This window comes from Nyctereutes procyonoides, unplaced genomic scaffold, assembly GCF_905146905.1.
Source record: "Nyctereutes procyonoides isolate TBG_1078 unplaced genomic scaffold, NYPRO_anot_genome, whole genome shotgun sequence".
NCBI classification, from domain to species: Eukaryota; Metazoa; Chordata; class Mammalia; order Carnivora; family Canidae; genus Nyctereutes; species Nyctereutes procyonoides.
In genome coordinates, this window is record NW_026575131.1 from 13,070,039 (window position 1) to 13,095,490 (window position 25,452).

The 25,452-nt window shown below is 41.7% G+C and overlaps 1 protein-coding gene across 5 annotated transcripts in view; it reads right to left on the minus strand.

Moving 5' to 3' along the window:
- ITPR1 (inositol 1,4,5-trisphosphate receptor type 1) overlaps positions 1-25,452 on the minus strand; it is a 318,830-nt gene that overhangs the window by 287,506 nt on the left and 5,872 nt on the right. For all 5 annotated transcript variants that reach the window (XM_055343239.1, XM_055343238.1, XM_055343242.1 and 2 more), the window contains exons 3-4: positions 8,129-8,236; positions 3,339-3,409 (exon numbers count right to left, since the gene is read on the minus strand). In XM_055343239.1, coding sequence (XP_055199214.1) covers positions 3,339-3,409; positions 8,129-8,220 — 163 coding nt within the window. In that variant the 5' untranslated portion in view covers positions 8,221-8,236. The remainder of the gene's footprint in view (positions 1-3,338; positions 3,410-8,128; positions 8,237-25,452) is intronic.

The window sequence follows — 25,452 nt, forward strand, 5'->3', positions numbered from 1 at the left end:
ACCAACAAGTACTCTATTTGGTTCTTTAGCCCTATTAACTTCATACTATTACCTTCCCCCTCATTTTAGAGGTGAGGAAACAAGCTCAGAAAAATTCATCTACCAAGGCCACTTAGCTTATATATGGGAACGGAGGGACTCAAATCTAGGCCACTGGGTCCCTATGTACACCCTAACTACAAAAGCATTTAGACAGAAAAAGGGAAACAACATTCTCACATCATTAAAGGACTCACATATTGGATTCCCTTCTGCCACCATTTAGGAATACAAGCCTCTGTCCTAAGTACTGGGAATAAAAGGATAGGACTAGGTAAGGTTTACTGGGCCCAGGTTCCCTCAGTACTGAATTTGAAACATATATTTATCTTCCCAGTAACCTTATGAGGTAGCAACTAATATCATCTCCCATTTTACAGATGAGAAAATCAAGCTTCACAGAGGTTAAGCAATTTGTCCAGGGTCACACAGCTAAGAACTTGGATTTGAACTCATAAAGCCTGATCTTAGGGTCTATGCTATTAACCACTAGGGTGGCAGGTTTCAAAAGGAGCTCATAAAATTAAAACTCCCAAGTCAGAAGCCACAGGGAGCGTTACATAAATAGGCCTTTGGTTTCCATTTACTTAAGAACAGGTTATAATGGTTCTCAATATAGGAAATAAGTTGGCAAGGAAACAATGGAAGCAACAACAAATCCAAATGACTAAATGTAGCTCTGCTGATTGCTCAGATAAAGACTCCATCATCCTAGCTGGCTCCTTGCCAGCACCTCACTTTTCCATATGTGTTTGTTAAACTCCAGGGTGTAATGGCACGCACGGCATGGAAATGGACTAGAAATGCCTTCAAATTGTCCAACTGCCCTATGCACAATTTCTAAACATCAAAATTACTTCAACTTCAAAATACACTTGTATTTGGAAAGGCAATAATCCATTCCAAAAAAAGAAATCTGTTTCTTCATTTTAAAGGAAAAAAAAATGTTTTTTTTTTTTTTCAAATAATGCTTTTTTTCTTCACCCAAAGAATGCTACTAGAATTGAAGGACTGCTTTGGAAAGTGTTTAAATCTTGCTGTCCAGATTCCAAGGTGGAGATCTCCACAGCCCTCTGCCTGGGCCCCTCACCTGCAAGCAGAGGGCCTCCGGTGCAGCTCGAGGAATTTAGGCAGTCCTGACCTACATTCGCAAAGCCTGCAGCAGAGCTTGTTTTGGACCAGATTTTCCCCAAGTGCAAAGCATCTCACAACCTAGAAACCTTTATTTTTAATTTGTGAGGAAAAGCAGTCAACATATCAAGTCAGTGTCATGTGACCACCTGTAGAACTAGGCCAGGCCATAAACAAAGTTTGGTTCTTTCCAAATGGTCTCTATTAGACTGTCAACTTTTATCTCAAAACAGTCCCTTCAATTGGCCACCAAAGTGCCTAAGCATCAGGCACTTTACCCTAGTGCCAGGAAAACATATCCGTCTTCTGACTTCCCCTGGCTATGGTCCTATTTAACATTCTAAACCCATATTCAAATAGCCACTAGTTCACTTTGTACAAGGCATGAACATCTTTCCCAGGTTCCTTTCACAGATACCAGGGCCTGTTCGCAGGATAGGACAAGAGCTCACGTTGGACCCAAGCAATGAGCTCCTTCCACTTGGCTCCAGCTGCAAAAGCCACACTTCAACCAGCTCACCCCTAAGGAATAAAGCCAGTAGATTATAGCCCAGGCTCTATTAACGGTAATGCTTAACCTCGGCTATATAGGAGAATCACCTGGGGAGCTTTCAAAAAAAAAAAAAGAACTCACCAATGCCAAATTAAATGACAATCCTTGAAGGTGGAACTCAGACATGAGTATTTTTCAAAATGCCCCAAGTGATCTATGTAACTGAAATTGAGAACTACACTTCCTACTCTATCCATCACCAGCTGTGTGACCTCAGACAAGACACTTAAGCTCAACCTTAACCTCCCTGGGTAGACAGACCAATCCATGACCTAAAAGCACCTGGCACTGAGTCTACTGATCAAAGATAAACTGAACCATATTTTATTATTCAGTGTAGAGAATTCTGTAAGTAACTGCCTAGATTATGATTATTAGATCAAACCTTTCATTTCTACTGCATACAGGATTCGGTTTTAGAAAAAGCCGTGGAGGAAGGATTGAAAAGAAAAGGCTGCAGTGGCCACAGCTGCTCAGGATCCTGTCACATGGGGCTTAAGGAAAAATTTTCTTTTTCAACAGTCCCCCTCACTACCTCCCAGGTGAAAATATTCTCTTGATAGTCTCATGCCAACTGGATGCAGCTCAACACCAATCATCTTCTAAATGGCTTCTCTCCATCTGAATGTCTGCCTTCTATTTTATTATAATTCCCTTAGCATTTATCCAAAAAAGTCAGTTTCTACAATAACCAACAATAAGAATTTATCACTCAAAAAAAAAAAAAAGAATTTATCACTCAAATGATGCAACCTAAAAATGGCAAGGTTTGAGTCCTTTGGGACTGAGGCCATGAGTCAAATACTAATCCAATGGGTTCTCAACCCCAACTCAATATAAAAACATCACTTGGGAAGCTTAAAAAAAAATGCCAATGCCCAGGCCCCAACCTCAAGAGATTCATTTAATTGGTCTGAAGTGGGGCTCTGAGTATCTGTTTAATTTTAAATCTCTCTCAGATAATTCTACTAGCAGCTGGAGTTGAGAACTACAAACCACAAAAACAAAAAAGAAAAACATAATTTTTATCATCTTAATATCACAATTAAATCTTAAACATCTTCTTGAATAAGCTAAGCTACCTTTAGAGGAAATATCAAATATAAGAGGCCTAAAAGGAAAGCCAATAATAATGGAAAGCTACTAGTAGGAAGGCTAACCTGCCTAAGTCTTTTAATTCAAAAACTATGTACAATAACTGACAACTTCTCCTTCCAGGTTGAAGCATCTAAGAATATCAGAGCCCCCAAAGGCACAGTGAGATCTGCTGCAATAACACATGTTCCTTGTGATGAGACCCAAAAATCCTATTTGTTTAGGGACACAGTTGCACAAATGTAAGGCTTTAAGCTGAATTTGCACTGATCGACATATATGCAATATACAAATGAAGACCCTAATAAAAGCCATTCCATTCCAACCTTGATACTGAACTCATACATTTTCAAAAGGTCATAAAGCTTGGAATTGAAATCATACTTTAAAAAATATAAGTAAACCTACAATTGCTTATTAAACACACACACATGCACATACACAGACACACAGCAACACATTGATGTTGATGAGCTTTCAAATGAGGATGTACTCACTCCAGGAAGGATCATCAACTTACCTCTGAATTTCTTGGGTGGATTATTAAGGTCCCCAGCTTCTGGCTGTACAACACAACGATCATCAACTAGGCTGTGAAGACAAAGATAAATGCTGTATCAAGCCAAGTCTAATAAAACCTAAGCACTATGCAAAAAATGACTATCCAGGGTTGTTCCATGCAAAACTTAGATAGCCATGTTCTCCTGCCAGGTGGCTGTTTACATTAAAGGTTTCCCATGCAGGGAGCTCAACTGAATCCAAAAGCCCGGGTTCTGCTTCTGCAATGCACACATTAACCTACTGTTTTCTGTGGCTCTTTTCCCTTAACCACATCCATGATGGATTTGAGTACAACATGCCGAAATCGGGAGGCATAGCAAGGGGTGAGTGCATTCAACTCATGGTAGCTGAGGGGCCTACTTGGTGTCAGGCACAGTGCTGGACCCTGGGATGGAGGATGAATATGCACCAGGCCCTGCCCTGAGGGAGCTCAAGGCTAGTGCAAGAGCCACAAAAGCAAACTAATAAAGAGAATATAACCTAAGGGCTGTAAAAGAAAAAAGAACAAAATACAGCTGGGAACTAACTGTGCCTGAGGCCATCTGAGAAGCTGCTGGCAGAGAGAGTCATATGGAACTACTGGAAATCAAAATAGAGGTGGGGAAAGTGCAAAAAGTTAGAAATAAATAACCAGGCCAAACTTTTATACAGACCCAGTATTTATCAGTCCAGACTGACCAACCTATAACTTGTGCAACTCTTTTAGAAGAACAGATTTATAAGAATGTTTTTGAACACATGAGGAAATTGAGGTGGAGAAGTTTAAATGACTTATCCAAGTTCCTAAAACTGGTATTGGTCATTTGACAAGTGACCACAGAACTTGCTGCCAGCTCATATACTATGGTTTTCCAGGGTTTCTTCCATTAGTCTGGGCTGCTCCTTACCTCAAAGACAAGGCACCATTAATTTGCCTTTACTCTTACTGCCCCTTCCTCCAAAATTCCATTCCATCTCTTAAAGTCTGGCCTGTCTTTCAAGACTGGCTCAAAGCCCCCATCTTCTCCATGAAGGCCCTTCTTACTGAGTCTTTGCTGGACCAGGCATTCCTTGCCTCTCCTCCTCTCTTGCCCACCTCACTGGCCTGAAGCACAAATGGTACAGTAGGCTAAGAGCTTCCTAGGAGCAGAGAGCTGGCAAGATGCCCAGGATTAATACATTTTCCTGTCCAGGCTAGGTGCTCAGTTATCTATTTTATGGGTGAATCAAAGTGCCCAGAGTAGCCCACCAGCAGCTTGCTTCCTTTGGATCTAAGACATAAGACCTCTCACCATCAAGAAGAGAAAACACTGTAGTCAATGGCTTGAGTTTTCATGCAAAAATCAAGAACAGAATGTGCACATATAAAACTCCCACCTAGAGCCCCTGTGAATGTATAGTAATGCTACCAGATAGATCTAACATAATATGTGAAGTGGGAGAATGCCTTGGAATCCAATATAGGGCTGGGTTAATTACTCAACAAGTCCTCAAACAAGGATGAGAGCATAGGACAAAGGGCCCCAGCTTAGGCCAGAAGACAAATGAATTGTAGATGGCACTTTACCATCTACTAGCAGCTTGATGATGACTCTATGACTTCATTCCTCCTGGTCTCGGTTCCTCTACCTATAAAATTAAAGAGTTGGTCTCAAAAAGTCTCAAGTAGGGTGATGTTCCTCAGACTGTTTTTAAAATATATTGATACCAGGTCCCCATCATCCTCAGGCCTATTAAAGCTGTGCTCCAGGATGGGACCCAAAAACTTTTATTTTTAACATATTCCTCAGGTGATTCAGAAGCATACCTCTGATCCCGCATGTGCACACACACAGACTCTCCAAGGTCTGACTCAAGTTCTAAAGCTTAAGGAGTCAATAAAGCCATTTGGGAAGTAATTGCCATCTATACAAATGGAATGTGGCTGGGGAGCCAGATGCCAAATTCCACAAAACCTGGATGTCACTCACTGTCACTCACAACTAGTGCTCCAAAACTGTTAAAAATATTAAAAGTAAAAAGAGGCCAAACTTTACTTTCCAAGTCCATTTTGAACAAAGGGAATACTATCTGAGGTAAGTATTAGAGCCCAAAATACAAAATAAACAATCTGCACAATAAAGAAAAAGTGAAAGAGGGGATCTTATTATTAATTTGTTTACAATACTTGAGGAAAACTCTTATAAAGCAAAGAATTTGTACCTCAAAGGAATTCTAACAATGAATGCTCTGGACGAAGAGGATGAAGGGAAAGGCAGCACTAAGATTTCAGAGGCTGCCACAAGTGGGCTCAGCTGCCAACTAGAAGCCTGGGTGACTGGAGGGGCAATGGCACTCTTCAAAGAAATCAGGGCCACAGAGAAAAGAGGAGATATAAGGGGGGTTGAGGTTTCACTAGGCATCCAGATAAGAGCTGTGGGCAGACAGAGAGGAGGGTGGTGAGCCAATTCTGCCAGAGTCAGATGGTCAGGAAAGGCAGGGAATGGAAAGTCTACCGTGCCAAGGGCAAATGTTAGGAGCACTGGTCCTGGAGTCTGGAGTGTTCACTGCTATGAAACCTTGGGCAGGTGACTTCACCTCTATGAAGCTCAGAGGTTTTGCCTCTATAAAGAGCAATAATAATAATACTCACAATAAAGATATGTTTGGGAATTAAAGGTATTATGAGTGGAACAGTACTGAGCCAGTGCTATATAAACATCCACAGAATTCCCACCATTTGCTTTGACATGGATGGACCTGGAGGGTATTATGCTGAAATAAGTCAATCAGAAAAGGACAATCATCATATGATTTCACTTATATGTGGAATATAAGAACTAGTGAAAGGGATTACAAGGGAAAGGAGGGAAACTGAATGGGGAAATAATTAGAGAGGGAGACAAACCATGAGACTCCTAACTCTAGGAAACAAATAATCGACTGCAGAAGGGGAGGTGGGTGGGGATGGGATAACTGAGTGACAGGCACTAAGGAGGGCACTTGATGGGATGAGTGCTGGGTGTTACACTATGTGTTGGCAAACTGAATTTAAATTAATTTTTTTTTTTAAAAATCCACAGGATTCACAGAAGTGGTTATCTCTGCTGTTTATTACCACGGCTTTACTGCTGAAAAATAAGAAGAGGATAGAGGATTCAAACATGAGGGAAAGAAAAAGGAAGGAATCTGCCAAGAAGAAAAAAGGGACAATCAGGGAGCCACAAGTGGCAAAAGGCCTCTTTAACAAAACCCACAGAAGATAAATTAAATTATGAAGGGTGGGTCTTTAGTGTAGAGAGGTTAAAAAAAAAAAGAGAGAAAAAGATAAAGACTGAGAAACAGTCACTGGGTTTGGTGATCAGAGTCATGTATGACTTTATCAGATGACTTTTGAAAATCTAATTTGTATACAATGAGGTCCAGTTGAGCTATCCTTCTGTATCTGAAATAACTTGCTCCTTGAAGTTGGAGTGACCTAAATGAGAGCCTGAGAGTACTCATTCTGCACAAATACCAGAGAACAAGCATGCTTTAAATAATAACTATGATTAAAAGAAACGTTCTGGCTTCTATAAGAATGAGGTTCTTAGAGAAGCTGTCAGCTTTCCTTCTCTTCACTTGAGATCCTGCCAAATTCAACAATTCCAACCTGGGGCCTAACTACTCCTTTTTTTTTTTTTTATTTATTCATGAAAGACACAGAGAGAGAGAGAGAGAGGCAGAGACACAAGCAGAGGGAGAAGCAGGCTTCATGCAGGGAGCCCAATGTGGGACTTGATCCCAGGACTCCAGGATCATGCCCTGAGCCAAAGGCAGACACTAAACCGCTGAGCCACCCAGGCGTCCCCAACTACTACTTTCTACACAAAGACAATCTAGACCATTCCTGTGTCTTCTGGAGTTAACCATCTTGATTCTCCATTCTGCTTCTTTCTGTCTTTGCGGCTATTTCACTTCTCCATTCCTCTTCTCGAAACAGGAGGAGAAGGGAGAAGATAATCAAATAAAGACATGGTAAAATGTATTATTCTCCTAAAAGTTGGGTAAAAAGTTGAAGGGAGCACAAAAGAACAAAAATCTGATTTACAGAACTTTGTGCAATATGTAACTTTCAAATGCGTGGAGCAATTTAAAATAGGCAAGATTCTGCTTCAAACAAGAAAGATAAGCATCAGAGAAGTTCTGGTCTTTGCTTAAATGACAAGCAAGTCAGCATTTGAAAATAAGAGTTGTTATTTATGAAAGCTAAATAGCACTCCTTTGGGGTCTGTAAAAAATAATCCTAAAATTTTATCCAATATACTATGCACTTTCCCTCTTATAAAGGAATAGGAAATTTTTTTTAATTTTTTTTGATTTTTATTTATTTATGATAGTCACACACAGAGGGGGGGGGGGGGAGCAGAGACACAGGCAGAGGGAGAAGCAGGCTCCATGCACCGGGAGCCCGACGTGGGATTCGATCCCGGGTCTCCAGGATCGCGCCCTGGGCCAAAGGCAGGCGCTAAACCGCTGCGCCACCCAGGGATCCCAAGGAATAGGAAATTATTATAAATTCTGAATGACAAGAGTCCTAATTAATGAGATTTTGCTCTTCTGGAATGTATAAGAAAACAGTATTTTTATGTCAAAGGTAAAGTTGGCCAAAATGAGATTTGGTATTAGGATTCCCACTGCCCCTGAAAAAGCCAAGTCAAATGGTAACATTATTTTAGAAAAATCAGGTTTTAAGCTGGCATTAAAAGGTTTTAAAGAAATCCTGCTACACAAGAAATCAGGTGCTCTTACCCCAAGGTGCTAATAAATCCATTTGTCGATCCTTCCGCGTACAGAGAACAAATGTCTCCAATATGTAGGAAACTAGACATCTTGTCAGACATGTCTTTCTCGAAAAGCCTAGACAAAGTAAAATATGCAACATTATTAGAGGAAAAGAAATGCTCAGAAGGGGAAAAAAAGTCACTGAGAGTTGGCTTAGCTCAATTTTCCAAAGCGCCCTGCTTAAAAGTCAAATTTAAATGTGTGTGTGACAGGCAGGCACTTAAATGAGCCAAGCAAGGACATATGCAACAACATTTTTTTCCATATATCATTTATTTCAGGATATTCCAACCACAATAATGCCGGTTTCTAACACAACCACACCCAAATCCGATTCTACAAATTGAGGACCCTCGATAATGAATAGTGAATATAAAGACTGTAGGGAAGTCAGCCAACAACTTTGCAGTGATTAAGGAGTTGGAAAGTCTGACTTATGAAACATTAACATATTCAATCTGCCTCAGGCAATGTGAAGTCAGAAGGAAACACCTGGTATAAAACTTGGGTCTGGCAGCCCCTGTGCTAAGATACCAAAGCAACAAAATTAATAAAAGGAAACCTAGTAACAAATACCACAAAGCTCTAGTGGCCTTTTAAAAATTCAACAACTGTACCCACTTCATCCAAATGCTATTTCAATTTCTTTCCTTCTTATCCTTCACCCAAACACTTGCAGGAGGAGAAAGGATCTTAGCACCTGGTCCAAATCCATGTCAAGGCAGGTAAGAATAATACAGCTCAGGCTGGGTAAGAACCCTGGTCAGGAATACACAGAGCTAGTTAAGAGCAGTCCCAGAAAGGGCTCTTAAGTTCCAGGAAATCTCTCCACAGCCCAGAAATCATTACACACACACACACACACACACACACACACACACACAAATATCAACAAAAATACTGACATGACTCATAGGAACAACTTTCATGAGGGCCATAAATATTGAGGAGTGGGAGCCAATTATAAAAAACTAATTTGACATTTAAAAAACAATGGGATCCCTGGGTGGCACAGCGGTTTGGCGCCTGCCTTTGGCCCAGGGCGCGATCCTGGAGACCCAGGATCGAATCCCACATCGGGCTCCCGGTGCATGGAGCCTGCTTCTCCTATGCCTATGTCTCTGCGCCTCTCTCTCTCTCTCTCTCTCTCTCTCTCTCTCTCTCTCTATCATAAATAAATAAAAATTTTAAAAAAAATAAAAAAAATAAAAAACAAGCTTAGGGGTGCTTGGGTGGCTCAGTCAGTTAAACGGCCTACTCTTATTTCAGCTTAGGTCAAGATCTCAGGGTCGTGAGACTGAGCCCTGCATCAGGCTCCGTGTTGAGTCTGGAGCCCACTTAAAATTCTCTTTCTCCCCCTCAACACCTCCCCCTCTGAAATATGTACGTACGTACACGCACACATACATAAAAATAAAAAACAACAAGCTCAGATTTGTGGGAAGACAGTGTGCTGGTATGGACCCCAGCTAATTCCCCATGGCTTTATCAGGCATCTGGTATAGATGTGCAAGGTAACCCAGGTCTTCTCAGGATCACTATCCAAACTCAGAGCCCCTTAAACATCTTCTCCAATGTCTTTGCTCCAGTTCTCTGGCTAGAAATCATTCACCTGCAAAGCCAGAAGGGTTGTAATGGTGTGGAAAAGTATTCTCTCCTGAAATTGCTTTCTGATTGCCAAGTTTTCTTTCTGTTAAAAGTGGGCAGCAATGATCATCAGGAAAGTTAGGGAAGCATTTCTCCTACTTAGCAGGAGTGCCAGGTGCTGAAAAGGAACTGAAAATGAACCTCAGTTCACTGTTTGCGAGAATCTACAAAGGAAAAAATGATTCCCTCCAAACAACCCAGACCTGGCAAGAGAAAGACCATTTCACTGAACCTGAACTTATACCTAGAGAAAGACAGCACAGGAGAACACACTCTCAAACAAAACAGCATCTGTAGACCGTGTAGAAAGACACGCAAATCATGTGCAGACGGGCAATCGGCCAGCCAAGTTCCACTCTCCATAATCGAGTCTATCATTTTGTCATTTCTTCCTAACTAGTTATTTTATACCTAAAGGCAAAACAATGTTTTAAACAACATCCAAAAAAGCTGCACAAATGAGAAACACTAAGGGCATCAATATTCCCCTATGTGCCAGGCACCTGGGTGGCTCAGTCAGTTAAGCATCTGCCTTCAGCTCGGGTAATGATCCCGGAGCCCTGGATTGAGTCACACATTGGGCTCCCTGCTCAGTGGAGAGTTTGCTTTCTCCCTCTCTTTTTGCCCCTCTCCCCTGCTGTGCTCTCTCTCTCTCAAATAAATAAATTCTTAAAAAAATATATTTCCCGGGATCCCTGGGTGGCTCAGTGGTTTGGCTCCTGCCTTCAGCCCAGGGCATGATCCTGGAGTCCCAGGATCGAGTCCCGCATCAGGCTTCCTGCATGGAGCCTGCTTCTTCTGCCTGTGTCTCTGCCTCTCTCTCTCTCTCTCTCTGTGTGACTATCATAAATAAATTTTAAAAAATTTAAAAAAATAAATATATATACTTCCCTTATGTACTTATATTTAAAAGTCTTATCATAAAGGGTCAGGACATCAGTATAGTGTGGGACTGATTCCTGGAAAACAAGTTCTGTTTGAATTTGGGTCACATCAAATCTGTGTCTTCACACTCTGGCATCCCAGAAGGACACAGGGGAGTGCTAGATACAGGAGTGCAGGTGTGCGCTCAGTCAGGAAAGCCTTGTCTAGTGTGACTCTGTCCTTTTGACCATTTGGCCTCAACGGAGACCAGGCCAGGAAACAGCAGTGTGACTGACCCCTGGTTTTCCCATCTTTCGTCATGACCTGGTTACCTTACTGAAAGATTCCAGGCTCTCCATGGAAAGCAGCAGACACAGCTCAGTGTTCCAGAGTGATGCACTCAATATTGCCTGCAGCTGATAACTGACACAAGATGTCTAGACACAGTGTTTCTCTAGCACAGCCCTGCAGTGCTACCATTTCTAATAACAATGACTAACATTCATCAAGCATCATCATGCTCCCCAAGGTGCTGAGGCCTTTACAAAAGTTCTCTTACTGATCCTCACCACCACCACAGAAGGCAAGTACTACTATTATTCTCATTCTCCTGTTGAGGAAACTAGAGTACACAAGGTGAAGATGCCCAGGACGAGGGTTATAACTCGGGTCTACCTGACTCTTAAGCAGAGCTTCTCATCAACAATCAATGACCCCTGGAACATGGACTAAAACGTCAACCATCCTTACTTTCTGGTGATAAGATTACGAAGACTCGATTTTCTTTTTTTTTCTTAAGATTTTATTTATTTGACAGAGAGAGAGAGAGAGAGAGAGAGAATGAGGGCGGGGGGGGGGGGGGCAGAGGAAGAAGCCAAATCTCCACTGAGCAGGGAGCCCGATAGGAGGCTCCATCTCAGGACCCTGAGATCATGACCTGTGTGTAAGACAGACTCTTAATGGACTGAGCCACCCAGGTGCCCCCTGTGTTATGCACAATTCTATTTCCTAATTTTTCTACCATGGGCACCTAACACTGTGATAAATCAGAAAAAAATAAATTAATATTCCTCCTGACATTGTTAAGTAGACCACTAAATAAGTAAACTTTAGCCACATTTTACATTGTTCCCCGAAAATAAAAATCAGGACATCCTCCACAGTTAATGATCCTCAACTGGACAATGTGCCAGAGGTCCCAATTTTAAAGACCAAACTGGACAATGTGCCAGAGGTCCCAATTTTAAACAGCCAAAAACAGGAGATGGGGGGATGCAGTTCTTCTGCAAAGGTCTCAAGCAGTAAGTCCCCTCAAAAACAAATGGGCTAGAGACCTCCTTGTCTGGCTGGGAAGCTTTGGAGATCTCCCAGCACCTACCACTAGCTAAGTGGAAGAAGAATAGGAAGATAAGGGAGAGAGGGAGGAGAAGTCCTGGGGCAATCATAAGCTATCCTGGAAGGAAAAACAAAGGCCAGGAAAGTCAAAAGAACAAGCCTCTGGAGCCTGGAGGGGAGGGGGTAGAAAGTTGGCTAGTGAGCAATGTGCCTCTGCACAATCTTTTGGAAGACTTCCTGTTCGGAACAGGGTGGGAGAACCTGTCTCTTTATCTGATCTGGACCATCTGTGTTGGCCAACTCCCCATAGCTAGACCCGGTGCTCCCATGTTGCCCACACAACAGCTGACGACCCCCCAATACAAAAACAGCCAACGACCCCCCAGTGCAAAAACAGCCAGTGCCAAACTGCCATCTGCACAACCCTGAGACATCAAACACTATATGAACACCCAGGACTCTTTGCTATTGGCCACACAACATATATGAGAAGGCTCAGGTGGTCAGCTGCAGAGCTCCAAACTTCTCTGGGTGCAAGCTATTATTATTAGCCCAACACTGCCCTCCAGCCCACTTAAACCTGTCTGCTTTTGCTTTATCTGTAAAATGAGGGTAACACTTAACTACAGGGATTGTTGTAAGGAACAGATGAAACAGTGCATGAAAAGTGCTTGGTACAGAGAATGGTAGACTTTTAATCCTCAAAGCTAGCTACTTATTATTTTTTAATGAGATGAAGTAGAATTCAGGAAGATTCTAGGGCTTCAAAATTTAAACTCAACAAAGGAAAGGAGCCTCTGTATGAAGTCAGAACCCGGGGGCGCCTGGGTGGGCTCAGTCAGCTGAGCATCTGACTTCGGCTCAAATCGCGATTTCGGGGTCCTGGAATCGAACCCTGAGTCAGGCTCTACATTCAGCAGGGAATTTGCTTCTCCCTCTCCCTCTGCCCCTCTCCTCACTCTTGTATGTGCACACACGCGCACTCTCTCTCAAATAAATAAAATCTTAAAAAAAAAAAAAAAGTCAGGTGGGTATCCTAACAATGAACAAAATATTTTACTTTAGGGAAAATAACTATCCTAATTCGCCTGTTAAGAAAAACCTAAACTGTATGGAATTATGCTCAATTCCCAACCACAGTGCATTCTAGTATTTCCAAATATACAGATTCATAGCATAAAGGTTGGACAGAACCTATCTAGCATGTAATTTCATCTCTTGCCCAATAATGGAATCCCCCTACCATGTCTCCTATGGATGGCCTCACTTCTGATTAAAAATCCAGCAGAGGGATCCCTGGGTGGCGCAGTGGTTTGGCGCCTGCCTTTGGCCCAGCGTGCAATCCTGGAGACCCGGGATCGAGTCCCACGTCGGGCTCCTGGTGCATGGAGCCTGCTTCTCCCTCTGCCTGTGTCTCTACCTCTCTCTCCCTCTCTCTGTGACTATCATAAATAAATAAAAATTAAAAAAAAAAAAAAAACCAGCAGAGCTTTAGGGTTCAAATGGTTAAGGCAATGGTTCCAGGTTCAGAGAGCCCAGTTAGAAAATATTACTGTTGGGCACTCAGGTGGCTCAGCTGGTTAAGCATCTGCCTTGGGCTCAGGTCATGATTTCAGGGTCCCGGGATCGAGCCCTGTGTCAGACTCCCTACTCATCAGGGAGTCTGCTTCTCCCTCTCCTTCTGTCCCTTCCCCCTGCTTGTGCACACTCTCGCTAAGTAAAATTTTAAAAAGAAAATATTACTGTCTCCTCCCACTACCCCCTCCACCCCCACACAAAAACCACCTCCCAGAACTTTTGCTACTGATCTGTGTCCTGATGCTCAGAAACCTTTCAAAACGTGAATACTCTCTTATCTCCTTAGGACTTTGCCTCTGTCTGCAGAGCATCACCATCCTCCCTGGTTCCTGACATGGCCAGTCCTTAAGAGTATTCCCTACCCAAGGGCTGGCAGGAGCTGAGGCTCCAAAATCAGAGCGCCAGGGAACTCCAGCTCTGTCACTTTGTCATTGTAGGACTTCAGGCCAGTCTGTAACTTTCCTAAACCTTTCTCCATCCATACATGGGGATGAGAAGAGTAGCTCCCTCAGCAGGCTATCATGAGGTTCAGTAAGATCACGTGCATAAACTACTCAGTAAAGCACCTGCAGGAAGTAAGCCTGCAATGTACGAAAGCTATTACTGGACCCACACCACCTGCCACCACTGCTCTGACAAGACTGATGCACCTCTTAAAACAGGATTCACCCAGAGTGGCTTGAGCAGGGCAGAGAAAGGGGGATTGCTGCCTCTGTGAGGTGCTCATGCAGGTGAAGGCTACAGCAGCTCTGTTGAGCCTCACACTGCCCGCTGGCTCAGCTTCAGTTCTCTGTCCACTGAAACCACTCCCTGAGCAACGTGTTATGAAAGAGACAGTTGATTCTGCTCAAAAGAAAGGTGGGAATAAAAACATACAAATTCAGAGTTCTTGGAGAACAGAAACCAGAAGTAGTGGTCCTCCAAATCTGTTCTCTCAGAATCTGTGTTGCTCTTTGCCTTCTCTACACCCTTTCCGGTCATCTTGCCCTCTCTGCTGACTCCAGTGACTTCTATATGATTTCTAAATCTGAACCTCATAGCCATCAACTACTGGGATTCAGCTTCTAGATATCAACAGCATCTCAATATACCAGAAAGAACTCACCTGTCTGCCCAATCTTTTTCTCCCTACCCATGTCATCTACCACTGCAAAACCTGGCAGCACTTCCAGTCTTCCCTTTCCTTATCCCTGCTACAGGGCTTTTGCCGATGCTCTTCCCTTGAAGAATACACTCATCCCTATCGCACTCCCAGTCCTAGTTAAAGGCAAGACTGGTTGCTCTGGGAATCTGTTTTTTATATCATTTTAATCTGATCACCAATGCCAAGCACATGGTAGGTACTAAGTAAATATTTAGCAAATAAGGAAATCTGAGCATCAAATCTTACTGATTTTAAGTTTTAATCTATCTCTGGAATCCTCCAAATCTTTTCACCTCTTCTGCCCCCACCCAAATCTCAGCCAGGATCATTTCTCAGCTGGGCTCCATAAAGACTCTCTCTGAATCCTTCTTTGCCCCTAGATCTATTCTACACATATAGCCACCATGATCTTCCCCCTCCCCCTAGCATGATCGTTTAGAACCATAAATCAGATCATGTCATTCCTCTACTTAACACATTCCAAAATCTCTTTGGGAGTCCTCATGATCTGGTCCCTGCCTACCTCCCCCTCCTCATCTCTCTGTACTATCTGCCTTCTACACTCTGGCCATGATGAACTTTCTCCAGATCCCCCAACATGCCATGTGCCTTTGGGCATGCCATAACTGCTGCCTGACATTCCCCTCCACATGGTACCCTCATTACCCTAGGGCATTATTGCTGTCCAAAAATTGCTTCTTCACTGGTTGGCTTGTTTACTGGTCTTCACCACTAGACTGTCAGCCTACGAGCACAGGACAGCACATTTCTTCTTTCCTACTGAATCCCAGTGCCTTGTACAGACAGTGCCTGGGACATGACAAGCAGATTTTGGTCCAATGTAACTGTGTCATCTTATCTGTGACCTAAAAGAACTTAAACTGTTTTTAGATGATTATTTTCCTAAAACTAATGAAAATCAGGTTTATACTGTTGGAGCAAGGAGAAAGAATAGAAGCCTGTTAAACCTTTCCAACAGATTTCTATGAGAAGCTTGAGAAACAAAATCTCTACATTCCGTCCCTGGCAGGAAGTATCCCTACCCCACTGACCATCCCCCGTGTGTCCAAAAAGGCTAGAAACAGATGGAGAACACCTAAGTCTGAATTCCAGCCTCATCTGCTTAAGCAACTGACCAACTTTTCTGAACTTCAGCTCCGTCACCTGATGAGAAGAAAAGGGAGGAGGGAACTTTTCCCATCTCTCAGGCTTATTGTGAGGGGTAAAACAAATAATCCACACAGAGTGCTCAGCCCAACATGGCCCTTACCAAATACTCATTTTTGTATTTAGGAATGAGACTGACATGACAAAGTTCACCTTTTCTTCCTCCAAAGCCTTCACTCACCTCTGCCCATCACTTGTCATTCTTCTACTTGATATATACTTCTTACTTTGTCCCTACTGTTGGAAACACATTGAAATAAACTCAAGTCCCAGAAATGTTTCAATCCTCTCTAAGCCTAGGAGGTGGGTGATATCTGGACAGGTCAACCAAGGTATTGTTGCTCTTCGGCCCCCAAACTCACCAAGACCGTCAGACCTCAACTCCACTCCCACTTCTAACATCAAACCAGACCCCTGTGGGAGGCGGGGGGTGGGGGGGGTGAGGTGGAAAAGTCTTCAAAGGAATAATTCAATATTTAGAACCTCTTTCACTTTGGTGTTAAGAAAGGCTAAATCACATCCTTACTAAAAAAGAAGTATATTCATTTTAAGCATCGGGATGGATTTTGAATTTTTTCTTCTTTTTGCTAAAAGCTTTGACCGTGGCAGAAAACTCACTTATTGTAATTTTTCCCATCTATTTCTCCTGCACACACTTAACTAATTGCATTATAGTCGTTTTTCTAAAAAGAAAAAAAACTCAACTTTCGCCTACACACAATTCAGAATTTAAAAGTTAGCAACTCTTGAAATAAGACAAAATTAGAACACTTTCATTAACCAAGAAGTTACCTAAGGTATCACATAATCCTAGGCAGGCAAGGAAAGAAATCAGAAGATTTATTTATACCAGGTAATGGACCCCAAAGCCAGGGACCCAAATATTTGGACCAAAAGATTTTTATTAACATATAGAAGCAAGTCTCCTTTAAGATAAAGTCACCTGGCCCTTAGGGCTGTAACTGGTGAGGGAAAAAGCCCCACTTACATTGGGTCCTTCTTAAATTAGGTCCTTCTAAGCACTGGCTTCAGGAACTAAGGACTCCCTGCCATACCTGCCCCTCAGTGTACCATTCCTTTCCTGAAGTCCAAGTTCCCCAGCATCTGACTGCCCAATTAATTCTGACAATCTTACATACATCACTCAAGACATTCAAAATACTCCCCAGAGGCCTGGATTGCAATCATTTGCCTTTCTTAAACAGTTGGCTAGCAAGGAATATCTCATCTATTTTTAACAGCTTCTACTTTGATGTCTTTAACACCAGTTGTGACAGAACCTGAGACCAATAAAGCACTGAGACGATCTAATCTCTATTATAGAATATAACCATCTGAGTCCAAAAGCTACAAGGAGAACTAAGTAAGGGTTGTAGAGTAACAGCTATAAAGGGAGTTATATTTGAAGCTACTATTCTCAGACATGGAGAAGAACCCACACTTTATTATTTTTTAATGACCCATCCCATTGCAGAACTTCCAGAATGCTTGGTATAATCTTGCTCATCTGAAAAGGATGAACATAAGACAAGTAACACTAGCTTCCAAGTTTTCAGTGTCCTTTACAATTGAGGAAGTGCTTTAGATAGGAAACAGTTTTTCTTTTCTTTCTTCTTTTTTCCAGAAACAGCTTAAATGCATCCCCATGTATGTATTTCTAAACAGAATCCAGACTTAGGGATAAGCAATTGCATTCTGGTACCTAAGCCTTCAACTTCTCCATCTCTCACTTATTCCATGCCACTACCCACCTTTCAAAGTACCTTGCTATTCTACAAGCTAGTGGCTCTCAATGACACCCCAGGGACTCCTAGGGGTTCCCTATACCCTTTCAGAGGCTCTTCAAAGTCCTAACTATTTTCATAATAATGCCAACACACTATATACCTTTCAAACCATCTCTCAACATAACAATGGAGTTTTCCAGAGGCTGCAGGACATGTGATGTCACAAGAGACTGAAGGCAGAAACAGGTATGTGATACATGATTCCAGCTATCTTCCGTTAAGCCCAATTTCCAGCAATTTGCAATAATGTAAAACAATGCCACTATTTTTGTTTGTTTGTTTGTTTTGGAAAATATAACTACTGTTCTTTTTAAAAATGTTACTGGGGCACCTGAGTGGCTCAGTAGATTAACTCTTGGTTTCAGCTCAGGTCACAATCTCCAGGTCTTGAGGGCTAGCCCCACTTTGGGCTCTGTGCTGGGTGTGGAGCCTGCTTAAGTTTCTCCCTCTCCCTCTGCCCCTCTCGCTGCCCCCTCTTAAAAAAAAATGTTATTGTGTTCATGTGTGATCCTTATTTTTTGTGATGTCTGAGTGTTCATTTCCAATGAGATAAATACAGACTGTTATAACTCACATCAACTGAGTTCTTTGGGGTCCTCAGTAATTTCTAAGCATGTCAAGAGTTCCTCAGACCCAAAAGTTTGAAAAATCCTACTACAAATTTTAAGTTTTGGTTTGGCACTAGCTGTGTGCTTAGGACCCATACTGCATTAATATGAAAAACTAGACAGAACAGGATTAAAATACAAAACATAGAATATGCAGGACTTTAGAGAAGACCCTCTGATTTGAAATCATCTTTTTATTCGACACATTCACTGAATACCTACTATGTGCTCTCCCTAGTCCAGGTGTGCAGAATATAAGTAAAAAGAAGACAATCAAGGTTCCTGTTCTCGTGATACCTATATTCTAGTGAGGGAGAGAGATCGTTTGTTTACAGACAAATCAGATTGTGTTAAGTACTAGGCAGAGAATTAAAACTAAACGATATGACCGTGCGACAACTTACTTTTGGCTGGTCAGAGAGTGCAAGTTAAGACATTTAAGGTAAGACCTGAAAGTCAAGACAGAGGCAGTCATGCACAAAAATCAGGCGGAAGAGCATTTTAGGCAGAGCAAACAGCTAGTACAAAGGCCCCATGGCAGAAAAGAACTTGGCAAGTTCAAGAAACAGAAAGCCAGCCACAACGTCTGGAGCATTAATGGAAAAATGAAGAAAGTGCAAGGTTAAGGTCAGAGAAGAGAGAAGCCAGGGCCTGTGGGCCTTCCTACATCAGGATAAAAAGTCTGCCTTTTATTCTAAGCATGACAGGAAGTTTATAACCTTGACCAAGTTACTAACTCTTTCTGGAACTCAATTTCCTCATCTGCAGAATGGGGATTGTGAGAGCTTGTCTCATAAGGCTGTGTTGAGGATTAAATGTGTAAAAAAAAATAATGGGCTTACTTAACACAGGAAGTAAAACAGTGGAAACACGCCTATTTGTTGTGATTATTCTTATATGCTAAGTTGCTGTATTTTCGACTCTCATAAACTACACTTACTAAACTTATTAAGGCTTACAATCAGTTGAGGGTTACCCTATCAACAAGCAAGTCCACACAATGAGTGGATATAAACAAGGGACACACTATGAGATGCATTTATCTGAATTTGTCAATACCAACTCCAGCAGAACTGGTATTAAATGGTGTGCCCACCATTCCCAGGGCACCAAAGTACAGCCAGGTGAAGAATAAATTACCACATCCCACCTCATAGCTCCCTCTGGATCTCCCCTTCAGTCAGTGAGTTTTGCCACTTGACCTCAAAGCACAGTGCACTCAAAAAGTCATTCTTCTGCTAAAAAAAAAATGTAGCCAGCAGAAATCTATCAGTCTTCTCTGTTCTTTCGTGGCATATTCACATTACCTTCACCTCCTAAAAATCAGAGAGAATTTGCCAAAGAGTTAGCGCTGGTTTTATTGTTGCTTGCTTTAAAAAATGATTGTATAAAAAGAATAAAATCAAAAGGCTTCCTTTAAAAGCTAGGCAGCAAAGAGAGGGCACATGCACGGAGACTTAAAAGCGCTGGGAGATTCAGGAGGCCATCAGCAGCTGGTCCCCCAGAAATGTGGATTAGACCTGGGGGCCACAGCTGCCACCAACACAAAAAAGCAGCAGCACTTCACTTTCAGGTCAAGCAGCCCCCAGAGGGCAAAGGCAGGCAAACCACAAGACTTTTGAGAGGGAAAACAAGAATGTGCACAGAAAAAGGAAGAGTTGCCTGCATTTGATCGATCTCCTGGCTGGATGCCAAAGACACTCCTTCTAGAGGAGCACAAGCCTCCTTAAGATGCCCTCACCCAGGTACATATATGGTAATATGGCTCTGAATACAGGGAAGAGAAAACCTACCACATTTACAGTTGACTCTTCCAAGACAAGGAAAAAGGTTCTCTTTACAATCGTCTCTGCTTCTGTGACTGGGTACTCTCATGGTTAATTTTGGGACTTCCTTTGAGCAAAGACTCTTGACGATACCATCTTTATTGTGAAATGAGGATGAGCAACACAATATTTTTGAGTTGGCCACCCAGCCTGAGGCTTCCCCCCACCACCCACCATACATATTTACCTACAGCCCCCTCCATGCCTTCTTGTTCATTTAGTGGCTGATCAGACTGTCCTCAGAAATGCAGTGTGTCCCCATCAAGGGATAATTTATTCTACTGCAAAAAGCACTTCTCGGAGGATAGAAAATTGCATTCTGCTTTCGTTTTCAGGCAGTCCCAAAGGAAGTCACCAACTCAAAAGTTTCAACTTTAAGCAGGGCCCTCTATGACAATCTCAGAAGTAGCGATTATAAACCTATTGTTCAAAGCAATTCTCTAGTTTAAATGTTGCTCACTAGACACACAAGAGAAAAACACACACATCCACAAAGAGAAACCTATTTGCCTTTTCACAAACATTCCTACTAAATACCCTATTCTCCAAACAGGTACATTATCTACATGGTTATTTTTCAGAAAAGATGTTAATTTTGATGTGTGCTCTCATGTTTCCTATTCTTCAAGGCCAACATAAGAGAAGCTAATCAAAAGTTCAAAGTTGGCAGTCAGAAAATTTTATTTTTGGTGGGTAGAGATTATCTAGCCAAAATTCCTCATTTTATAGGTGGAAAAAGCAAACAACAAAAACAAAAAACCTGAGTGACTCCTTGTAGGCCACACAACCATGTATGTACTGGTCAAAACTAACAGACCACAGGGCTCCAGAAACCAAAGCCAGTACTTGGGGCATGAGGGGGAGTGGTATTTATTTTATTAAAAAGTTAAAGTCAGCCCCAGCCTGAAGAGACACCCCTCTATCTACAACCTGAACCACACACACACACACACACACACACACACACACACACAAACAACTAGCAAATCAAATTAGGTTAACATCCTCAGAGAGAGAGAAAAGCCTCAGTCTGGGGAAAATCACTCTAGGACAGGGTTTCTCAACCTCACGGCTATTAACATTTGGGGGCAGACAATTCCTTGTTGTGGAGGACACATCCGGTGTATTGTAGGATGTTTAGCAGCATCCCTGACCTCTACCTATACTAGATGATAGGAGTACACACTCTCCCTCGACAAAAAAAAAGTCTCCAGATACTGCCTAAAGTCCCTACAGGGCAAAATCACCAGCTGCTTAAGAACTACTCCTCTAGGACAGAGGCTTTGTTTTGTTTTGTTTTAACCTCTAAGATTTCTTGCAAGCATTTATTATTCTACAGCTTGGCAGCAATAACCCAAAGCAGGTATTTTTATACCTATTCTACAGCAGAGGAAACAGAAGCACAGATGTGACATGTTTTGCCCATACCCAAGAGGCAGTCAACACTCAGTCGTCCGGAGTCCCCATCCTGTGGTTTGGCAGGGCAATACCATTACAACCTGAGAGGAGCTTTGTTTCACTACCTGATTTTCACCTTCACTCCCTTTTACTAACACACAACAAATTCTCATGCCTCGTGCCCCAAAGAACTGTTATGAGCAACATGGCCCAAGCTAGCTCTCCATGGCAAAAGGGGCTTTTCAAAGCAAACCACCAATTTGAGAAATATTTAATTAGGATAAGTGTTAGATTAGATTAAATTAGATTCTTCTGACAAACAGCCTCCATCCTTCAATGGGAGATAAAACATGGAGATTAAAAACTTCATTCAACAGTTTGTGTACACAACTCTCTGGTACATTTGTAGGTTGAAAATCAACAAAGCCCATAAGGAAAATGGAATTTCAAATCACAATGATTTTCAAAAGACCAGAAAAGAGTTTCTAGAAGAGGAAGGAAGCATTCGGGTTGGGAAAAGAAGTATCTGGCAAGGTGGATAAAGACAGGGTAGGGATGGGGACAGCAGGTGGAAAGCACATGGGCAAAGGCACAGAAACAGGGTCATACACACAGACACACCAAGGCAAAATACATGAATATCTCTATGTCTAGGTGTTGTATCAGCTTTTTCTATTCAGAAACAAGTGAATGGTAAAGTTTTGAAACTGCTTGTTTTGCAAAACAAAGTCACTTCCCAGACAAAGCTCCTTCTGTAATGCAAACAAACAGCAAAGAGTGTGGAGGTTAGTGATGTTTTTTCTTAGTGATGTTTTTTCTTACATTCATTTATTTCTGATGAGCACCATTAGACCAAGCAGTCTGCGAGTTCTGCTAATCCAACGGGTCATAAAACATGATAAAACCTAAGTTGCTCAAAGTGTCTGACAACAGCACGTTAAAGTGCAGTCTTGCTCATAGCTGTGACTTCCCAACCTCAAGCAGGTTTTACATGTACTGTTTGGTTTCTACATCTATCTGATACTGCCAATAAAAGCGTGCCCACATGAAAGCATAAAAGTTCCCATTTTTGTCACAGAGAGTCCCTACCAGGCCTATATGCTCACCTTCAGTGGGTGATTTAGCCTATCTTTCCACTTCACTGAAAATGAAAAGCCTGCTAGGGGCAAGTACAAAGGTCAGTTTCGACAGGTGAGAGCCAGCCAGGAAAAAATAACCATAAAAATAAGACAAATACTGAAAAAGCACAGGAGGGTCAGTAGAGAGATTCTCATACTTTTGAGTGTGCATGAATCCCATGGGGATTCTGCTAAAACACAGGTTCTGATTCAGTGGGTCTGGGGTGGGGCCTGAGAGTCTACGCTTGGAACAAGCTCACTCTTGAAGTCAAGAAAGCTAGTCTGGTGACCACAATTGGAGGAATAAAGATGTAAAACAATGTTTCTCAAACTTTGGACTGCAACCCACAGTAAGAAATGCACTAAACTTACAACCCACCGTTCACTGGTATATGGAGAGAGACTGCAAATGCCGGGTGGGAGAGTTTGTTACAATGTACAACAGTTCCTTCTAAGTATCCATACAATACACTTTGATGTTTTCTATTCCACTCCACTTCATTAAAAATTGATGAGGGAGGCCCACTAACTGATTTCAGGACCCCACAATGGGTTGCCATACAGTATGAAAGACACGGAGTAGCAGTATGCTAAGGCTATAACTGATACCAAAGTGAAAAGTTTTGAGTATGTTCAGAATCCCTTTTAAAAAGGCAAAGATGTAAAGATGTGTTGACTATGTTTTGGAAATACTTTCACTGAAAGCATTCAGGTTTCAGGTTTTCATTTTGATTCGTTTTCTGACCTGTATGAGGAGAATAAGAATACCTATCTGGTCCTGAGGAGAGATCTCCAAACACCATTCCCACTCAAAAGAACTATGGCTCCTTGGAGAAAAGGCTGATTCCAGGTCTGGGACTAGAAATATAGAATATGAGCCCAGAACATCCTCTCATATCAAAAGCAAGAAAGCTATCAAAGACTACTAGGGTTGTGTTTTTTTTAAACCAATTTGAATAACCTCTCTCTTGCTGAGCAAAAATGGGCACTTAGATCATCAAGAAGAATAGCTAAAGAGAAACATAAAATATGTTTAAATCCATCAGTTCATAAAGATACTAACCAAAAAAAAAAAAAAACCCCACACCAAATGGTCATCTTAGTACAAGGGTTTCTCATCAGTAGCACAGCTGTTACTGTGAAATGGAGAATTCTGTATTGTGGCAGGGCTAAGTGATCTATTTATCAGCATCCCCAGCCTTTATCCATTGGATGCCAGTAGCACCCTCTCCCTAGTTGTAACCAGATACTGCCCAGTATCAGTGCGTTGAGAACTGCTGCCACATATCATGGTAGGGAATCAACTCATTTTTGAAAACTAGTAAAATACAGAAAGAAATTCAAGTACAGATTCTGTCTTTCTTACATTAACTATATACCCCAAGGTAAAAAAAAAAAAAAAACTTAGTGGAGGGAAGTTTTTCATAAAATAGTTCAGCTAATGAATGAAAAAAGAAAAATAGGAGTTTTACAAATTCAAATGAACTAATGGATTATGGCAATGAGCATCATTAGTTGCTAACATCACAAGATGACATACCCAGACATATCATACACTTTCCTGAATAAAGTTCAAAAAAATAGAAATGCCCTTCTCTAAAAAAAAAAAAAAAGAAAAAAGAAAAAAAAAAAACCTGATTCTGATCAAGCCTCTACATTAAACAACCAGATAGGATATATACAGGGAACAGAAGCACATGTTCAACGATACCACACTGACGCAGTGAGCAATATCTCAATTGTGGGAAAATAGATCACCCAGTTATTTCAGGAACAACCATTAAATGCACAGGGGAAAAAAGAGATGTAAGGAAACTATACAAATTAAAAGAAACATCAATCAGGGGCACCTCGGTGGCTCAGTCAGTTAAGCATCTTCCTTGGGCTTAGGTCATGATCCCTGGGTTCTGGGATCAAGCCCCACATTGGGCTCCCTGCTAAGCAGGGAACCTGCTTCTTCCTCTTCCTCTGCCCCTCACCCTTGCTTGTGCTCGCATGCACACACACTCTCTCAAATAAATAAAATATTAAAAAAAAAAGACAACATAACCATCTGTAATATATTGACCTTATTTGCATCCCAATTCAAACTGTAAAATATGCATATATATTATTGTAAGTATATATATATATGATATTGTATGCATATGTGTATGCATGCATTTATACATGTTGGAAGGAAGTGAGAATATAGACTCAATTAAAAAATTTGTTTTTTTTCCCTTGAGATGAATAAGATTATCTTTTTTTTTAATCCCAATACTAGAGATACACATAAAAGACAGATTGAACTGGTATGCCTGGGATTTGTTTCCAACTCACCAAAGACAAAAGGAGAAGGTGTATCAGAATACAGGGAAAAGCATAATGGTCATGGATTAATAACTGTGCGGGGTAGGTGATGAGTAAAGACCAGTTCACCATACTAAGTTCTATTATATGTATTTCTAATTTTCTGCCGTGAAGTTTTCCTTTTAAGTGCAAACAGAAAAGAGTGCCTGGCCCTACCTACCCCACAGAATTAAGCTACTCTGAAGAAGAAATAAGAAATTCTGTATTGAAATGAATGATTACTAGGCTTTATCCCTGTGATAGCTAAATTTGAATAGTGCTTTACCTTCCATTCCACCCAGTTTTCTTTAAAAAACAGTACAAATTGAATGAGAAGACTTGGATTCCAAGATGGGTGATGAAAGCTGAATGACAATTTTTTTTTAAAGATTTCATTTATGTATTCATGAGAGACCAAGTGAAAGAGAGGCAGAGACAGGCAGAGGGAGAAGCAGGCTCCCTGTGGGAGCCCGATGTGGGACTCAATC